We start from the raw sequence: 19,687 nt of genomic DNA, 5'->3' as shown, positions 1-19,687 counted from the left end.
TACCATTGTGTTTTAGGCAATACTTTAATTGGTCCCTCCAAATAAGAACAAACTAAAGTACCTGAGCTGATATCAAGTTGGAATCACACGAGGCAGTGTTGTGCGTGGTTGACTGGCATGATCACTGGTTGCTGACTAGAATCATTCACTAGCCAGCTCATAAATGTAACATGTGTGCATTTTTAAGTAACGGGTATTAACATCTGCCCTGGGCAACAGGTCGTTCCGTTCGCTCCGTCGCTTGATGACGTGCTCCAGAAGGATGAACGTGGATGGCGTGAGGACTCCATGACATGTCTTCTGTCTTCGCAGCAGCACTCCACTTGTCTAGAAGCATATACAAAATTACGTAAACTAGGCATGTGTTAGTATAAGTATTAGATGTTGACTGTTCGCCTTGTTGTGGTAGCTGAAAGCATGGCATGTGTGCAGTGGTGAAAAAAATTAGTGACTATACCATGTTTTACCTTGTAATGTTTGCCCAATTTTATACATAACATATTTCAAAATGCCCCAGATTCTGCTAGATATAATGAAAAAATGAAAAAGATAACACAAATTATTCATCAATTATCTTTCAATCAGTTCCACTTTATGCTCTTTATTTGTAGTACATGTTTTCTGGTTAGTGTTTGAAATGCTTTTCTATTCTGGAGTTCTCTAATTATTTTAAAATGAACTGACACATAGAAAAAAAAAAACTTTGTCTGTGTGGAAACTCAAACAGTCTATTACTACAGCACTTATACTGCTTGCTGTTTGGTTCTCTTATGCATGAACATTAGAATGTACTCAATGTCTTCGTAAGTCAGAGGTCGACCACAAAATGCACGGTAATCAATTGAAATTAATAAAATCATCATTCAATTTATGCCATTCGACACGAGCCTCGCAGCATGCTACAGAGCGAGAGTTGAGTTGGCAACACCGCATTGCCAATCAGCTTACGTGAGTTGTGCGATCGGACAGTCAAACACTTTCTCCAAACTGCGATGTTCGCGTGTAGCAGTGGTGTCGGGCAATCATCGTGAGGTAGAACACGGAGCCAGCCACTTTCTCCAAACTGCGATGTTCGCGTGTAGCAGTGGTGTCGGGCAATCATCGTGAGGTAGAACACGGAGCCAGCAAGTCATGTGCTTGGTGTATCGGGGAACTATGTTACTTTCTTTATTTCATAGTGTTATTGAAGATGTAGGTTTTAAAATTTTCTTTAAGTTCGGAATAGTGATTGGTCCATTTTGCCCTTTTCCTTGGTTCTCGGTTCTGTTCAGGTTTCTTGGTTTTGTACATTATATCCTAAAAAATAGTGTGTTTATTTGTTTAATATGACTTATCAGTGCCCCTCTTTACCATAATCCAATCACATCAAGTCACCTAGCCCCGAGGTAGCACTTAGCACGGTTGCTTCACGGTGTCACTAGTGGCTAGAGCAGACTGTACCAACATATCTGGCAATACATAAGAACAGATTTTTTCATTTGGTTTGTTCTCAATTGTGGCACACCAGTAAATATTGTTTGAGAAAAATGGAAATTTTTGTTCATAGGAGATAAAGTAAATTATAAATTTAAATAATAAAAAAAAGTAGTAGCAACACATCAAAGCGATTGAAAGTTATGAATTTATTATAATGGGTGAGGGATGAAACCCCAAGTTTTCAGAGGTCTGTGAAGATTATATTAATATTGAGTTATAAGTGATGTAGTGCTGCAAAAGTAGTAAGTAGCATATGGCTGTAGTTAATGAGTATTAGACAACTTTGAATCACATTAGTTAATTGTTAAATTTTTAAGATAAGTTTTAAAAGTATATTGAACCAATGTTATAGTGTTCTTCGAAAAGATCTACTTTTAGTTTGAATGACAATCCCTGTCCTAATGTAAAGAGGGACAAAAAAATTTTGGGATCTCAGCCCCAAAATACCCCTTATTTACATTCCGTGCAGTCATTGGCAATTATCATAGGTTTACGAACCTTTGCTTTCGCTGTCACACAGGATGCTCTGAGAGCATCCTTTCACTGCTTGAAGTTCACCGGCAATATGCAGCATCGTTCACCGGGAGTCTGTTGTATTTCCGCCTGGAAAAGTTTAGCTGTTAAGCTTTCCGTGGTACTGGGAACATATTTACACTTCTCGGTGCGAGTTAGTTTGCTGAGAACAAGCGGAACCGAGAACCAGATTGGGAAAGATTTTTGGAGTCTTGTTTAGCAGAATCTCTTTTGAATGCATATGATAAAACATTTATTTATCATTGAAGTTGGCTGCTTACATACTATTTTTTAATTGTAACTTTTTGTTTCATCGTATCAGAAGGGCATTTTGTGAACTTATGAGGGCTTGTGTTCAAGTTAGAACTCCGGCTATATTTTAGTGGAAACTTTCAATGACTAAGCTTATTGTTTTAAACTTTTGACAATGAATGCATTCTGTTTTTGTTAGACATGAATTGGTAAAAGGGAAAAAAAAGTTTGAATTTTATTCAAAACAAGTTAATTTCTAATGAAGGTTGCTAATGTAACCTCATTGTGATATTTGTTATTTTACCATTCAATATTTTTTTTACTTTATTGATATTAACTTCCTGCTTCTAGTCTTTTTTTGCTGTTTGTTGATATTTTGTCTATTTTAAATTGATGTAGAAGTTGGCTTGTAAAGTCTGGTTACTTATTGCATTGTGATTGTGCTATGTACCTGAGATTATTTTCCTCGGAGCAGCATTGTACCTGCAGGTGGTGACAGTGGGCGCCAAACTGTATCACCATGTAGAGTTAGGATGATGGTAGGTAAAGTATTGTGTGGAGAAATGTGTGATAGATTTGTGTGGTGTGTGTGGTTCAAATAACAACTCTTGAATGTACTATACAAGAAACCATACAACCGAGAGAACCAGTAACCACTCGCACAACACAGGACTTGCGGGTATGACACAGGATCAAATACAAAAACATATTTGACATTAACAAAATAACTTCACACTAGTGTTGGGTTGATTATAATGCTGGAATCGGCCAATATAATCCATTCCAATGGTATCGAAAGATGTCGAATGTTTTTGGAATTGAAGCTGGTCAATTTTTCACCTATAGGACACTTGAAATTTGGATTTTTTTATTGTTATGTATTAGGGGCTTCAAATCTGATCTATCAATACTTGAAATAAGGATTTTTGTCTGACTAATCGAGCAATTCCCTATCTAACATTACACCACTAATTGGGCAATTTCTGACTAATCAGGTTAGTTTGATTCATCCGGATAGTATTTTTGTGTTTTATTATTCATCCATGTTTTCACAAAGTGATCAGAGTGCTGAGCCATTTCACCAGAAGTCTTGTTTGGTTTAATAGTTTACGAGGTAACACTGATCTTTTCATAACCATGGCCAAGTGTTATTGAAACACATTTTTATTACAATTATTATTCTGTTGATATTTTAACATGTAATTATCCTATTTTTAATTCAAATAGGGAATACAGTTTTTTCTTACTATAAAAATACAGAAAGTTTAATTTCAGTAGTTGTGAGTAAACAATAAACATGTTTTTTGTCTGAGTATACTAATCAGGAATAGTTTAACAAGCATTAAAGCAATATTGTAAATAGTATGGAAAGTGGTGAAATCAGAATCAAAATTAATATATAAAATCCTAATAGGTAAAAAAATCAAAACTGGCATAGGGATATTTTTGGAATTGACCCAACACTACTTCACACATTTTATTAAGTAGGTAATACTTTATAAAAATAATTATCATTACACATAAACAATAAATAAAATCAGTTTAGCTTTTAAACAAGAAATTAGTCAGTTATAAAATAGAAACTGCTATATTCATAATAATTATGTAAATATGATGAGTGTTAATCAGTTGAACAAGGCACTGTAAAATGAAATGAGGGTTTCTGACTAAAAAGAAGCACTGAAGTCCAGCACATCCACGCGATAGAGAGAGTGAGAGGTTATCTGCACCTGCTTCTGGCCCACCAAGCAATAGGGGACTTGGTCTTACACGGCCGTACATCAGGCAGAGAATGTGGAATAGACAAGATGAATACTAGCAATGTAGAAGTCTAGATGGTGGGATAATGTGGGTACAGTCACCACTAATGTTTTCCTAATAATAATCAGCTTCTACACAATGCTGATTGTCCTATTTTAAAACCATTTTCCTGTTTAGACTCAATCAGAATGTGACCTTTATCGACTAGTAACCTCTGTGTTACACTGATTAAAATACAAGCAAAAGGTGACACAGCCATCTTCAAGATGTAGAGCAGGAAAAAGCACAATTCAAAGTATTCCATACAGGAAATGCTAATTTAACAATCTTTAAAAAATTTGATTGAAACATTAAGAACTTACCTAAATTTTAAATATTTAAGTAAAACCCCAAAGTTATAGGTTTTTAATACTTTTCTTGGACATAATAAACAATAGTTGTCAACAAATCAGAAATATGTAGTGTTAAAACTCATGAATTATATATTATTTTTACAAATAATTATTTCAGAATAATATAGTGCCAAATAAATAATGTATTACAATCAGAGAATTTAAATTAAAAATAAGGGAAACTATAAAAGAGTCCATAGAGTACATGCACATGTAGAGTATACCAATGTTAGATGTACACAAATAGTTGAGAAATCAAACAAAACAACATGGCGCCCTGAAATGCAGTACGTATACCCTATTCTTTGAATATGAAATGCTAGACACCATTCGGAAAGGACACTGTTTGTAGTCCGTGACTTGCCAGCACGAGGGCCGTGGCACACGGACGGCCACGGTCCGTGCCGTGTTCCAACTGCGCGCGCAGAGGAGCCGAGGTGTTGTGCATCCCAGTTCTCACTCGGGGGGGCAGACACACTCACGGTCAGATGGCTGCTGTGACGTTCAAACAAAACATTTGTTGAACTTGATATTGTGATGATGGAAAATTATTGCTGCTTTCTGTTTAAAGCGAACGTTTAGCTCATTTAATGTAACTAATTTGAGTTGAGTTGTGTTATGTCCTACATCCCACAAAAAAATTGATATTTTTTTTTTTAATGTATTCAAAATGCATATTGTTATAGCAGTGATATTAGAATTTAATTAGAGTGTTTCAGTTTTAAGAGTGTTCTGGCTGCTCTCATTTACGCAGAAGACATGCGACCGAGGCTACTCTTTCTCGACTCGGGCACGAACATGTAGTAACACGGAGAAAGTTTCTCCACGTCCTGTGTGCATGTCACGACCTTGACCTCGCCCCTCTGGCACGGACCAACGTGCTGGCTGGGTCCTGCTCCGGTCCGTGCAACAAGTAGCCATTAGCCAGCCACACAACTTTACCTTTACACCATCTTTATGTGAAGTCAAAGGCTTCAGTAATTACGTAATGTGTATAGAAGGCTGTGTGTGATTTTTCTCAATGTTTTGTATGATATTGGTTTTTGGTAAAAGTGTGTAGTATTTTTATTCAAAATATTGACCATTTTACATGATATTGTGATGAGCAAGGAGTTTCTGGAAGAATATTAATAATTCATGCAATTTTACGTTTTCAAATAGTACCTCAGTAATGTCTTGTAAAATATGAATTTTATAAACTGCAGTTTTTTCCTTGTATTTATGGTTGTTGGATTCTCACTTTATTGTGTTTTTTTGTTTGTATTTGTTAAACATTGTCTATTAGTTGGAACAATCTTGTATTGTTATATAGTACTAGCCAATAACCCGTGACTGCTCATACAATTTCAGGGTATTGCTGATATTTTACCATTGTAAAAAAAATATGTAATTTATTTCAAACATTATTACATAAGAAATGGACACAATTAATTGTCAGGTGCATAAGAAAACCATTTATGATTTATATTTACTAAAGTCATTGTGCGTAAGCCTTAATTAATTTTCTAGTATATATAGATTAAGTACCTAACTGATTCTATAAAATGCTTTTGCATGTGACTTTGGAATGGGATACAGAGGGGAATGAATAAAGAGGGAAAATCAACTACGTACAAAAAAGATAGCAGAGTCTGATTTGTACTGCAGTTTTGTGCTTCATTGACATGGTAGAATCGTGGAATTTATATTATTTCCCATTATTAATTTAATGCAGTATATTTTTTAAAACAACATTATATGACTATTATTTTCTGCCGGGATGTATAAGTTTTGGGCATTCGTTACTCTTGAACAACCAACATAGAGCTGACCATGTGAGAAACATGGAGCGCCCAAAAATTTCCTTCCACTTTCAAAGTTAGACCGTGGGACCTATTGTCATTTTAAATGTTAACTTCAGCAGGAATTGTAGCTTCTCAAATTGTAATGTCTATGTATTGAACATACTCTGTCCTTGAGCTACTCCGGTCGGTGAGAATATACTGTTTCTCCCCAGCTCTGTGATGCACAGCCTAACAATCTCGGTGCATCAAGGTTCCGCATCAGCCAGCCTTCAGCTCCAGTTTGTGTGAAGGCAAGACGTGACAGACTCACCAAACGATATACGTTACATATTCAAAGCAAAGCCATCTGTTGAGCAAATTCAAAACTGAAATGTTATTATCGCCGTTAGTGTGCTAGCCGCTGCGAGTTTCGCTGAGCGGACGGGTCTCCCCAGAAGGATAGGACATGACTGTGTGGCCGACACTCGCTGTCTGTCTGTGACTCACATATGATTTACTATTTTAAAACTGATCTTACGTCTATTTCACTCCTTTAGAGTTGGAATTTCATCATTATGTGATCCAATTATAGCCAGTCTAAATAAAAGCAATCGAGGGCTTTTAGTCTAAGCCAGTGGTCAACATTCAATTAATCTCGTAGTCCTGTAGTATGTATGCAAAAATGTGGTTTTTATGTCCGGCTCCCGTGAGTAGCGAGATAAAATAAATACTTGTTTTTAGTTTATAAAAAAATAAGTTTTTAAACACAACACGTTTCATAAAAATCAGTCCAATAGTTTTTGCGTGATGCTGGAACAGACAGACAAATACAGTTTTATAATAATATAGATTAAAAACACTAGCTACACTTGCGAGCTTAGGTGACTTGGAAAGTCTTCATTGTGTTCATGGCTGCGGGGTGTATGTATTTTATCTTCCCTTCTGCCAGACCTCACGTGAAGAGTTGAGACATTCTGCTTGTGTGGACACTGGTAGATGCGTCTGCTTCATCTGCCCTGCACTAACGCCATTGTGTGAATCATGGTTAACGATAACTTCTGTTCAGTTGGTTTCTTAGCTCTGCTATAAAAAAATACATGCTCTGAGCACATGTTGCCTAATCTATGTTGCTTTTTTTTTTACTTATATAATTTGTGAGGGTCGTTCTTTAATGAGTGCAGCTTTCTTGAGGAATAAGCTCCTACATGCTAACCACATACTTTATTAAATAACCAGTACAATGCTGAAAGTATTCACTCTGCAAGGTTCTTGAAAGAAAACCATTCCGTTATTGACAGTGTGTATTAATGTCTGCAGTAGTTTCCCTTGTTAGCTGGGACAATCAGGCACAACTACTCCAGTACGTCAGGTTCCAGTCACGCGGCAAGTATTTCTGTTCCTTCAGGAGCCCCAGGCTTCTTCAACCAACTGTAACTGCGTGATTGGGTGTCGCATATCTGCCCTAACTGTGTGACGTGTGTCATTAGCTTTGGAAAGGCAGGGCATTGGTGGCAAAAGTTTAATTATCAACATGGCTTTGTTTATTAGGTAATTGATTTATTTAAAATATTAAGAACCTAATGTTCAGTATGGTTTTAATAGAACTGCTATATTTATTAGTTTTTAATCTTTAAAATTTTTATTTATATATATTTTTGAAATTTTAAATATATTTTATTTACTATATTTTTTGGTGCTGATTTAAGTTTGTTATATATTTTATGCTTTACTTGGTTATACAATATATGATGTGAAATTTAACCTTTGTACTTTTAAGTGGGTTTTGTTGATGTGTATTGTTTGTTATTCTGTTTTTAGGGATACTTATGATCTTCAATATTCAAAAAAATTGTTTATTGTTTACTCTAAAATGTTTAAATTTGGTTGACTTAAACGTAAACATATCCTGTGGCACGTGGCACGGCCCCCAGCAAAGCAGGTTTCAGAGACCACGCATATTTGAATCGTAACCCGTGGGTATTGTCCGTGATTTTGTTGATTGATGATGGTTGAGGAGCAGAGACTCTCAGGCTGCAAAGGAGAGCAATAATTGAAACTTGCATTTAACACTTTTAGATACTGGCAAAAATTTACACTGTTTGAAATTCCTTTGGCTGTTTCACAAAATTTAATAATTTTATTTTGAAATTCTTAGTAAATATATTGTAATTTCTGAAGGAATACAAGTGTGCTACGTGGCTAGAAAGCTAAAAAGTAACCTAGAATGCGTGCATCAGAACACAGCAGTTGGCAGTCGTGTGCAGTGTAGCACACAAGGGTAAGCCAGTCACTTGAGGGCCGTGTCCGTGCAGTTCCTCAGGAGCACGGGCGTCTCAGCCAGTTCAGTTGGCACCGAGTGCTTCTGGCTGCCCCTCCTCAGTTGTCACCCCACATTTATTGTTACAGGAATTTACAATGAATGTATTATTTTGTTTTTTGTGGGTGAAAATAATTCTATGTATCTTTTTTTTTATTATTGTTTATTGGATGTAATTGTGAACTGGCAGTGAATGTGTAATGAAAGAAATTAAAGTGTTTTTAAAAGAAACCTCTTGTTCCTCCATTATGAAACCAAACCTGCAAACTGAGTTCTCGTGTGTACGTGGACTCGGACCACGGACCACCGGACTCCGTTCCCCCGCGTCGTCGCCCACATGTGGCGTGCTGCTTCCTTCTGCGGTTGTGAAGCACACCGGCTGCTCTCTGGCTGTGGTGTCACGTCAGACACCTACCTGGAGGTCACAAAATACTCCAGCACTGAACACAATATCAAGTATCATAAACTGGCAAAATCACACAGAGAAACACTATGTGGAAGTAAGTTTTGACGGTGTCGTCCACCTGAAACTACAGTACCTACATCGCAGGAGCGGGGTGCTCGTCTGTGTGGCGGTACAAGTTACGTACTTCACCCCTTCCATTTATTCTGAGATGTTGGTACAATAGATGTACTGCTCATTTTTAGTGCCCCATACCACAATAGGATAGGTCGCATCATGCGTGAATGACAAGAATAAAAATCCAACAATAGAATCTGAACGACCTGACAGAATTTAGTGGGGTTGGTTTTGTCGGCTAGATATGTTCATTACGAAGACCTAGATGTGCAGTGAATGTGTATAGTTTGAGAGGACGGGAGACTGGCAGACACCTGGTAGCTCTGAGCTCATGTGCACCGCCCCGATAGGGGGTTACACAGCGCCTGGTCTGCCGGTCTGCCTCCCGAGCTGTGAGGAGACCAGACGCAATGCCTCAGCGATGCGCAGACCTGGAGACAACCTACCTCGGGGGAGACGGCTTCGGAACACCCCGTCTCAATGGTGACCTCTTGTAGCTAAAGACTTGAATTCTTAATGAGATCACAACAGAATAAATAATTAAAATATTCTGTAAAATCTTCAGGTTATTTTCAAAGAGACCTAAAAATCTTATATTTTTGTCCTAGGCCTATAATTGAATCTTACCGATGCATTGACGACGTACCTCCTTGCCCTAAATTAACCCGGGTCCCAGCCGCGCGGTGTTTGTGACGTCACATCCGCCGAGGCGAGGCGCTCCGTTGCAAGTCTCTTTGTTTCTGTTTTACTGTTTGTTCTCTTTTGTATCATCATGCGTGGGTTCTGTAGCGGCACTTCTCAGTGCCCTGTGCTTTGATAAATTGCTACTGAACTGTAAGTATCCCTTCACGGCTTAGCTACCAGCCCTCGTACTAGCCTTGTCACACACACGTGTGTGCTGGACCACCCGACAAAAATTATTGTTTCGGAAACCAATAAAATATTTTTATATAATTAATGAATTTCTTGTAGAATCATAACAGCTGGTGGTTGTGTGTTATGTGTAGTGTGAATAGATTAAATACAAATTTAGTAATTTTAAGACATTTTTTCTCTGACTATTCTGAAATCCTAGTGTGTCCCCTCCGAGGTGAACCTCTGGATCCGCCACTGCCCGCGACAGCATATTTTACAGGTTTTTGCAAAACAAGTATTTAAAACCAAAACTTTTACAAAATACACAAAAAAGAAAACCAAGCATATTCACTTCTAAAAGTGAACTCTTATCGAAACCTGTTCAGCAGGTAAAGTGGACACACGGGACACGCAGTATCGCCACTGCTAAAACATCACACCGCCAGGAAGACAATCGACGGGGTATCTGCGGCAGTTGCGGCTATCATCTTTAACAGTAATTCCTGAGGCTGGAGCCATCTGCCGCCACAGCTGAACTGCGCAGTGTTTTTGGCTCAATAGTCCCGCGGTGTCCTTACAATGCACTGTGCTCAGGGCCGGTGCAAGGTGCAATAATTACTTATATCAATATAAACATTCCAAACTGTTACAAAAATACATTTTCATCTAGTTTCAATAATCGTTAAACATCTTATATGAGCTGTTATGTGTCGTGCTGCGCCGCCCCCCGCTACTTGGCGCCCTAGGCGGTTGCCTAGTTCGCCTGTGTGGACGCGCCGGCCCTGAATGTGCTGGTCTTTCAAGAATGCACTGGGCCAGAGTACGAAAACCGAACGTGTACATAATTGATCTAGGACATCACCGAGTAGAAAATGTCACCCACATAGTGTGACGCCGACCTAAAAAAATAAGCTGTTAAGGGCTCCACCTACCCGGGAAACACACACGGTGCGCAGAGCTTCAGGAAAAACAAAGCTATTTCAAAACTACTAAAGATATCCAAGTGGGGCCTGCTTACGAAAAGTATTTAAGAGTTCGCCGAGGGCCGAAAAGTACTTGTGATTTTGAATTAAGTTTTTAAACTGTATTTTTGGAAGAGTTAAAATGGCTAAAACGCATGTTTTCAGAGTAAATTTTAGGCGTAAAGCAACCGGTACAGATTCTTGAAAGCACTTAAGGAACTTGCATTACACCTTTATCTTCATTTCTACGCAATATAATGTCACGGTCACCGCTCCTATGCACTGGGAGAAGACTGCGCGCCAGTCCAGAGGAGACACCGCGCTAGAAGCACCAGCGAGCGTCGCGCTTATCATCCCGCCTCACTGACACACACACACACACACACACACCTGACGAGACATGTTGTGGTTAGAATAACAATCTACTATTAAGTATTTCATTAGGTGTAACGACAAAGTGCCTGGCTAGTCCAGTGTACAAGGCGGGAGAAGCGGCGGCGGCGGAGGAGGGGAGGGGAGGCGCCCTCCCTCCAGCTCCAGCCAGTCGGCGGCGGGCAGCGGCGGCGGCAGGAGTGCGCCGCGAGATGGCGCCCTGACGCCGCGCCATGGGCGACGCTCCGCCCCTCAACCTGCCCTACGCCGTGTGCGAGGCGCTGGTCGCAGCCTGCGCCGTGGTCGGGAACGCGCTGGTGATCGCCGTGTTCCGTCGCGATCGGCGGCTGCGACGCCGCACCAACTACTACATCGTGTCGCTCGCCGTGGCCGACCTGCTGGTGGGACTCATAGGCATCCCCGCCGCCGTGTTGGCCAGCGTGGGGCTGCCACGAGACCTGCACCTCTGCCTCTTCACCGTGTCTCTGCTGGTGGTGCTGTGCACCATCTCCATCTTCTGTCTGGTGGCCGTGAGCGTGGACCGCTACTGGGCCATCCTGCACCCCATGGGCTACTCGCGCAATGTGCGGACCAAGACTGCCATAGGTGGGTGTGCTCCAGTGCTCTATCTCTCCTGCTAGCATGCTCATTCCTCCCTTGCTTGGTGTTCATCTCCATCTTCTGTCTGGTGGCCGTGAGCGTGGACCGCTACTGGGCCATCCTGCACCCCATGGGCTACTCGCGCAATGTGCGGACCAAGACTGCCATAGGTGGGTGTGCTCCAGTGCTCTATCTCTCCTGCTAGCATGCTCATTCCTCCCTTGCTTGGTGTTCATCTCCATCTTCTGTCTGGTGGCCGTGAGCGTGGACCGCTACTGGGCCATCCTGCACCCCATGGGCTACTCGCGCAATGTGCGGACCAAGACTGCCATAGGTGGGTGTGCTCCAGTGCTCCAGTGCTCTATCTCTCCTGCTAGCATGCTCACTCCTCCCTCGCTTGGTGTTCATCTCCATCTTCTGTCTGCTGGCCGTGAGTGTGGACCGCTACTGGGCCATCCTGCACCCCATGGGCTACTCGCGCAATGTGCGGACCAAGACTGCCATAGGTGGGTGTGCTCCAGTGCTCCAGTGCTCTATCTCTCCTGCTAGCATGCTCACTCCTCCCTCGCTTGGTGTTCATCTCCATCTTCTGTCTGGTGGCCGTGAGCGTGGACCGCTACTGGGCCATCCTGCACCCCATGGGCTACTCGCGCAATGTGCGGACCAAGACTGCCATAGGTGGGTGTGCTCCAGTGCTCCAGTGCTCTATCTCTCCTGCTAGCATGCTCACTCCTCCCTCGCTTGGTGTTCATCTCCATCTTCTGTCTGCTGGCCGTGAGTGTGGACCGCTACTGGGCCATCCTGCACCCCATGGGCTACTCGCGCAATGTGCGGACCAAGAATGCCATAGGTGGGTGTGCTCCAGTGCTCCAGTGCTCTATCTCTCCTGCTAGCATGCTCATTCCTCCCTTGCTTGGTGTTCATCTCCATCTTCTGTCTGGTGGCCGTGAGCGTGGACCGCTACTGGGCCATCCTGCACCCCATGGGCTACTCGCGCAATGTGCGGACCAAGACTGCCATAGGTGGGTGTGCTCCAGTGCTCTATCTCTCCTGCTAGCATGCTCATTCCTCCCTCGCTTGGTGCTCATCTCCATCTTCTGTCTGGTGGCCGTGAGCGTGGACCGCTACTGGGCCATCCTGCACCCCATGGGCTACTCGCGCAATGTGCGGACCAAGACTGCCATAGGTGGGTGTGCTCCAGTGCTCCAGTGCTCTATCTCTCCTGCTAGCATGCTCACTCCTCCCTCGCTTGGTGTTCATCTCCATCTTCTGTCTGCTGGCCGTGAGTGTGGACCGCTACTGGGCCATCCTGCACCCCATGGGCTACTCGCGCAATGTGCGGACCAAGACTGCCATAGGTGGGTGTGCTCCAGTGCTCCAGTGCTCTATCTCTCCTGCTAGCATGCTCACTCCTCCCTCGCTTGGTGTTCATCTCCATCTTCTGTCTGCTGGCCGTGAGTGTGGACCGCTACTGGGCCATCCTGCACCCCATGGGCTACTCGCGCAATGTGCGGACCAAGACTGCCATAGGTGGGTGTGCTCCAGTGCTCCAGTGCTCTATCTCTCCTGCTAGCATGCTCATTCCTCCCTTGCTTGGTGTTCATCTCCATCTTCTGTCTGCTGGCCGTGAGTGTGGACCGCTACTGGGCCATCCTGCACCCCATGGGCTACTCGCGCAATGTGCGGACCAAGACTGCCATAGGTGGGTGTGCTCCAGTGCTCCAGTGCTCTATCTCTCCTGCTAGCATGCTCACTCCTCCCTCGCTTGGTGTTCATCTCCATCTTCTGTCTGGTGGCCGTGAGCGTGGACCGCTACTGGGCCATCCTGCACCCCATGGGCTACTCGCGCAATGTGCGGACCAAGACTGCCATAGGTGGGTGTGCTCCAGTGCTCCAGTGCTCTATCTCTCCTGCTAGCATGCTCACTCCTCCCTCGCTTGGTGTTCATCTCCATCTTCTGTCTGCTGGCCGTGAGTGTGGACCGCTACTGGGCCATCCTGCACCCCATGGGCTACTCGCGCAATGTGCGGACCAAGACTGCCATAGGTGGGTGTGCTCCAGTGCTCCAGTGCTCTATCTCTCCTGCTAGCATGCTCATTCCTCCCTTGCTTGGTGTTCATCTCCATCTTCTGTCTGGTGGCCGTGAGCGTGGACCGCTACTGGGCCATCCTGCACCCCATGGGCTACTCGCGCAATGTGCGGACCAAGACTGCCATAGGTGGGTGTGCTCCAGTGCTCCAGTGCTCTATCTCTCCTGCTAGCATGCTCATTCCTCCCTCGCTTGGTGCTCATCTCCATCTTCTGTCTGGTGGCCGTGAGCGTGGACCGCTACTGGGCCATCCTGCACCCCATGGGCTACTCGCGCAATGTGCGGACCAAGACTGCCATAGGTGGGTGTGCTCCAGTGCTCCAGTGCTCTATCTCTCCTGCTAGCATGCTCATTCCTCCCTCGCTTGGTGTTCATCTCCATCTTCTGTCTGCTGGCCGTGAGCGTGGACCGCTACTGGGCCATCCTGCACCCCATGGACTACTCGCGCAATGTGCGGACCAAGACTGCCATAGGTGGGTGTGCTCCAGTGCTCCAGTGCTCTATCTCTCCTGCTAGCATGCTCACTCCTCCCTCGCTTGGTGTTCATCTCCATCTTCTGTCTGCTGGCCGTGAGTGTGGACCGCTACTGGGCCATCCTGCACCCCATGGGCTACTCGCGCAATGTGCGGACCAAGACTGCCATAGGTGGGTGTGCTCCAGTGCTCCAGTGCTCTATCTCTTCTGCTAGCATGCTCATTCCTCCCTCGCTTGGTGTTCATCTCCATCTTCTGTCTGCTGGCCGTGAGCGTGGACCGCTACTGGGCCATCCTGCACGCCATGGGCTACTCACGTAATGTGCGGATCATAGGTGATTGTTCTCCAGTGCTTTATCTCTCCGATTAATAAACAATTGGCCATAATGATAAAATTAAAATATTTTTTTTAATTAATACAAGTTTTTTAAAATATACTAGCTTATGTAGCCATGCTTGGCCACGGAAGTCTTAAGGAGGTACACCTGCCCTTCCTAGTGGGTGTGCTACTGCTGGCCTCTAATAAGAAAAATACCTATGAAGTTTCAAAATAACTACATAATACATTAATAGTTGCTGGATTTGAGTTTGACGGGAATTAATACATGGCCAAGATGCAATTCTGGATTGAAAAGCTTTTAGGTAATAAGAATATTTTTATTTTTAAGAAGGAAGAACTTTTTTAATAATGAGCACAATAATAGCATAGAGGCAGTATTCAAATTAATCTATTTTACTCGGAACTTGAATCGAAACTGAAATATTATCTGCCACACACGACTGCTTCAAATAAAGCAATAAAAAGTATAAGGTATATAGGTATGCCCAAATTTAATTTCACAATTTTAAAAATATGGTAACTAAAACCAGCAAAGCGTTAATAATGTTTTCTCACTGCTATATTCGTTAAGCACTGAGTATACACATTCTTCGAAAGGAATATTGTGGGTTAAAAAATAAATGAATTTAGAAGAAATCACTCGGTTGTGCACACGGATCCCCTCGCGGACCGCTGCGTCAGGCTTCACTGGTCTCGTCGCGCCGGTCCGCGCTGTGGGAAGAGAAATACAGACAAGTTTCCTCTCATATTTGTGTATATATTTATACATAGGATAGTTGCCTGTTATGGCGAGTCTTGAAACTCAACTGCAATTCTCGGGTTCAGAGCTCCATTCAAGAGCGAGTAGTCATGGCTTCAGTCTGGCTCAGATCAGTGCTTATGCTGACAACACAGTCTACGACACGTGTGCCGCGGACTGATGACATCATCACAGCCAGTGCGAGCCGCCGGGTGCGAAGCTCAGCTGTGGCTCGGATCTGGGGCCCGCCAAGAGTCCCAGGCCGCGGAATGAAGCCCGTAACCTCTGGTGTTCAGTTTGGCGTGTTTTTATGGCTTCAGTCGCTGCCATGATGCCATGTCTGGCCAATCCCCGAACAAGCACCCTTCCTGCATGGCTGACACCCTGCATGACCAGGCGTACAGGCTTAGGCCTGGGGCGCTCCAAGTGTCTCCCTCGCCCGGACCCGTCTACAAGCTACACTCGGTTGCAGTTAGGTTAGGGAGAGATATGGAAACCTCTGTCTGCTCTCCGCTCACCAAATGCTCCTGATTGCAGCGTGATGGGCCAGGGCCCTCCCTGTTACTCAATACACAACTCGCAAACCCCTCACTAGTTAAAAAATCAAAAGTTTGCAAATATTTAAGAGATTTTAATGCTGAATAAGTAGGACAACCATAGGCGTGCGCAGGACTTCAGTATTGGTGGTGCCAGATTACACAACAGCCCTGTCATTCACGGACCCCGAGCCTAAAGCGGGGGGTGGGGGGGGTCCTCCCCCGGGAAAATTTGTATTTGAAAGCGCAAAATGGTGCTATTTAAGGTGTTTTCGAACAAAAAACATTAAATACACAGATGTAAAAATTTTAACATTTTTTATGACAAATTATGGCTTTGAACGTTATAATCACCAGGAAAACTACAAAACTATTTACAGTTTTAAGCTTTGTTGAGCCATAAAGTAAATTGCACAAATTGTTTGCACGGATTTCATGCTGGTGGCTTTGAAAAACCTTACTTATATGTTTTCTGAAGGCGCCAAATAAATGCTAGAAAAGACATTCTCAAATGTTAAGTTTTAAAATCAACAAATGAAGGGAGTTTTTGTAACATACCTAAAATATGTAAAATATTAAAATAATAAAAATACACAAATAAGAGTGGGCAAAAGTTTTAACTTTTGGAATACAACAAAAATGTTTAGTCGGCGACTGCATATAAGTCATCGAGTGAGCCTATCCTTTTAACTAACTAAACGCTCTCTCTTTTTTTAAATAAACCCTGGCGGACGGCGGCTATTATTCCGTGCGTCTGCCGAGTGGAGTGAACAGTGGACACCGAGCGCGCATTCTATGTAATTCGAGGAGAACTAGGAGAAGTATTTACATTTCAGAAGTTTCGTAGCCACGGCCCGCGTGTACAACTCAAGTAATTGCACCTGGCTTGTTTCCGTGTGTATAGTTGGTTCGATTGATAATTGATATACTGATAGTGTTATGAGCACATATCTGTAACTCGACACGATTGGAAAACATATTTTTTTGGAAATAATACGGATTTTAGTAAGTATGTATTATTTCTGCTTGTAAAAAACAAAATAACGTTAACCCTAATGGTGGTGCCAAGGCACCTGTCGCACCTACCGTGCGCACGCCTATGAGGACAACACTTAGTGATTTTTAACAGAACTTTTAAAAAACACTTTTTTTTAGTGTTGGCTCAATAAAACGTAATTTTCCTCCCATTTATACGTTAAAAAAAGACAAATTATTTATTTACAAATTTTTAGAATTTACTTAATACTGAACCACTTAAAATATAACATACTAAATATTAAATGAATTTAAAGTCAATAATCATTTAAAATTAGTTTTTTGGCGCTTTCATATCAGCGAACGTTTCAATAATAGAACAAAAATCCAATGTCCGTCCAAGGCTTGATTCAGTGCATAATGTTCCTAGATCAGTAAGAATTTGTTGCCCCCTTGTTGATCTCAGGCAATTATTTATCCTGCTCGAGTGGCAGTAACAGGAAGTACGCAGAATGTGCGCATGCAATACACACGCACAGAAATAAATTTTTTAAATAAATATTTAAAGTTAAATAAAAGTGGCACATTTTGATGAGCTTAAGAAATATGCTCTCGTATTTCTAACTCCGAACATAATATGACTCTATGTATATTTAATATCTCATGAAACAAATATTTTAAGCTCCCCTTTTTATTATCTGCATGATGAGTATACACGCCACTGTTTCTTGAATGAGATTTCGAATCTTTGTACTTACAGGTCATTTAATTAATATTCCAAGCAAACTGGACACATCTGGATCTAAAAAAATACACATATATGTAAGACGAATATGCTTCGCTAACTGTGTGTGTGCGTTTTGCCCTCTGTAACACGCTAAAGGTACGCGCGCACTAGGGCGTCGCGGCAAGGACGGACGGACGGGCGGTACGGACGGAAATTGTTTCGGACGGTACAGAGTCGCCCGAGCCACTGCAATGGAAAGTGATGAAGAACTTGTAGTTGTAAGTACAATATAAATGGAAGTGGAAGAGAAACGTAAGCGGCGAAGAAAGCCAAAATTCTGGTTCCATAACATAAACATTCATGATGGAACCTATTTCTTCCCAGCAGTTATCTCGCCTAGTAATATTAAAATAATGTGCATGCCACGTGTTATATAGCTCTTCATAATTTTCAATCAACATTATTAACTTTGAGACATCCATTTCGCACAATGTGTATAACAACTGAAATGGCGGTACCGGCCGTCCTGTCTTGTCCTGCACGTGCGACTGCTAAGAATTGCCGATGACTCATAGGGACGGACGGTACGGCACGCACCGCACTGTCTTTTAATTCCCTCTCGTGAACTGTTTGTCAGACGGCCGAAGCTACCGATCGTCCGTTCCCGGCCGTCCCGCCGTGGTGCGCGCACTTCTATTACTCCACACGTTATACATTTTTGTATTTTTCTGTGACGGCCGTCTGTCCTTGCCGTGACGCCCTAGTGCGCGCGTACCTTAAAACGCAATGGACACGGCAGACAAGTGAAGGAGCGCAAATAAATCTGAGTTACTGACTGAAACAGAAGCTGTCCCGCTCATTATCTTGCAATAACATCTCCCTCACACAACATCCACCTGCAGTGGCCGGCAGACTTCCCATTGCCTTATCAGGTTTATAACATCCGCATCCGAGCGATAACCAAGTCCATGAACATAGATACCTGGGCGCCTGCCCCCCTCCCCCGGGTCTGGAATCCAACGGACTTTCGCCCATGACCAAGCCGACTCCTCACCTGAGACGAACAAAATATCTTATAGATATATCTTTTTTTTCTCCTTGTTGTCTGTTATAACTATCTTCCAGACAGATTTCCTTGTACACAACTGTAAAAAATGATATTAGCAAAGCGCATAACTTAAGATATCGAGATTCGTAATTTCCGTCCTGCTATCAGGGTAAATCCACGCATTAACAAATCTTGACATGTATCCGAGCCCCCTGTTGTCCGGGCCCCGGGGATGTTGCCCCCCCCCCCCCTTTTTTATTTTTCGACGACCGCGCTTCGTAGATGTATCATTGGAAATAACTTAAACCTAAATTGAAACAACCATTGCTGTGGCTGTCTGGCTGCGCTTCCAGTCGTAGTTTGCCGCTGCTGGTAGCTGCTAGCGGTTGGGGCGGTTGCCTAATGATACAGCCCCCCCCCCCCCGGTTGAATTCCTGTAACAACCTGTTAAAAAAATAGCTATTATTCAAATGATATTTTTTGGAATTGATACATAATATTTTATGGTAGTAATTAATAAAGTTTAACTCCCTTTTATGCACTGAACATTCAAATGTAAATGAAAACGCACAGTTTATTCATTTTACAGGATACCAATTAAACAAAAGGTAATAAACAGCCTTGTGTTGAAACACGAGGTTGTGAAGTCGGTGATAAATAACGGTTTACGACATACTCATACTTGCTATTTCTCAATGGGGAAAGCATCAACATTTATTTGTCATGTTCCACAATAAAGTTTTTTTTTTTATATTTCTTAATGTGTTGCTACTGCTACATTCACTTACCTGTTAAAATTTAATGTGTTAATATTTCACAGCCCGATTCTAGTAGTCACCTTCGGAACTGCTCCCTCCTGGTAGCTCGCCCCTGGTAGCTCGCTCCTGGTATCTCATTCTGATAGCTCGCTCCTGGTAGCTTGCTCCTGGTAGCACATTCCTGGTAGTGACTATTGCCCCCTCCCTCCATCACCACTC

General features: G+C 42.8%; 2 protein-coding genes across 3 annotated transcripts in view; both read left to right on the top strand.

Moving 5' to 3' along the window:
• Nucleotides 1-10,182, top strand: part of LOC134530831 (RING finger and CHY zinc finger domain-containing protein 1) — a 28,631-nt gene extending 18,449 nt beyond the window's left edge. The window contains exon 8 of one of the 2 annotated variants that reach the window (XM_063366082.1): nucleotides 220-10,182. In XM_063366082.1, coding sequence (XP_063222152.1) covers nucleotides 220-245 — 26 coding nt within the window. In that variant the 3' untranslated portion in view covers nucleotides 246-10,182. The remainder of the gene's footprint in view (nucleotides 1-219) is intronic. The other variant, XM_063366088.1, reaches the window with a different exon arrangement.
• Nucleotides 10,183-11,375: 1,193 nt separating this feature from the next.
• Nucleotides 11,376-19,687, top strand: part of LOC134530823 (adenosine receptor A2b) — a 242,798-nt gene continuing 234,486 nt past the window's right edge. The window contains exon 1 of the mRNA XM_063366071.1: nucleotides 11,376-11,789. Coding sequence (XP_063222141.1) covers nucleotides 11,417-11,789 — 373 coding nt within the window. The 5' untranslated portion in view covers nucleotides 11,376-11,416. The remainder of the gene's footprint in view (nucleotides 11,790-19,687) is intronic.

Source organism: Bacillus rossius, chromosome 1 (genome assembly GCF_032445375.1).
Source record: "Bacillus rossius redtenbacheri isolate Brsri chromosome 1, Brsri_v3, whole genome shotgun sequence".
NCBI classification, from domain to species: Eukaryota; Metazoa; Arthropoda; class Insecta; order Phasmatodea; family Bacillidae; genus Bacillus; species Bacillus rossius.
Note: the sequence above shows the minus strand (reverse complement) of the source record. Positions and strands in the feature narration are given on the sequence as shown.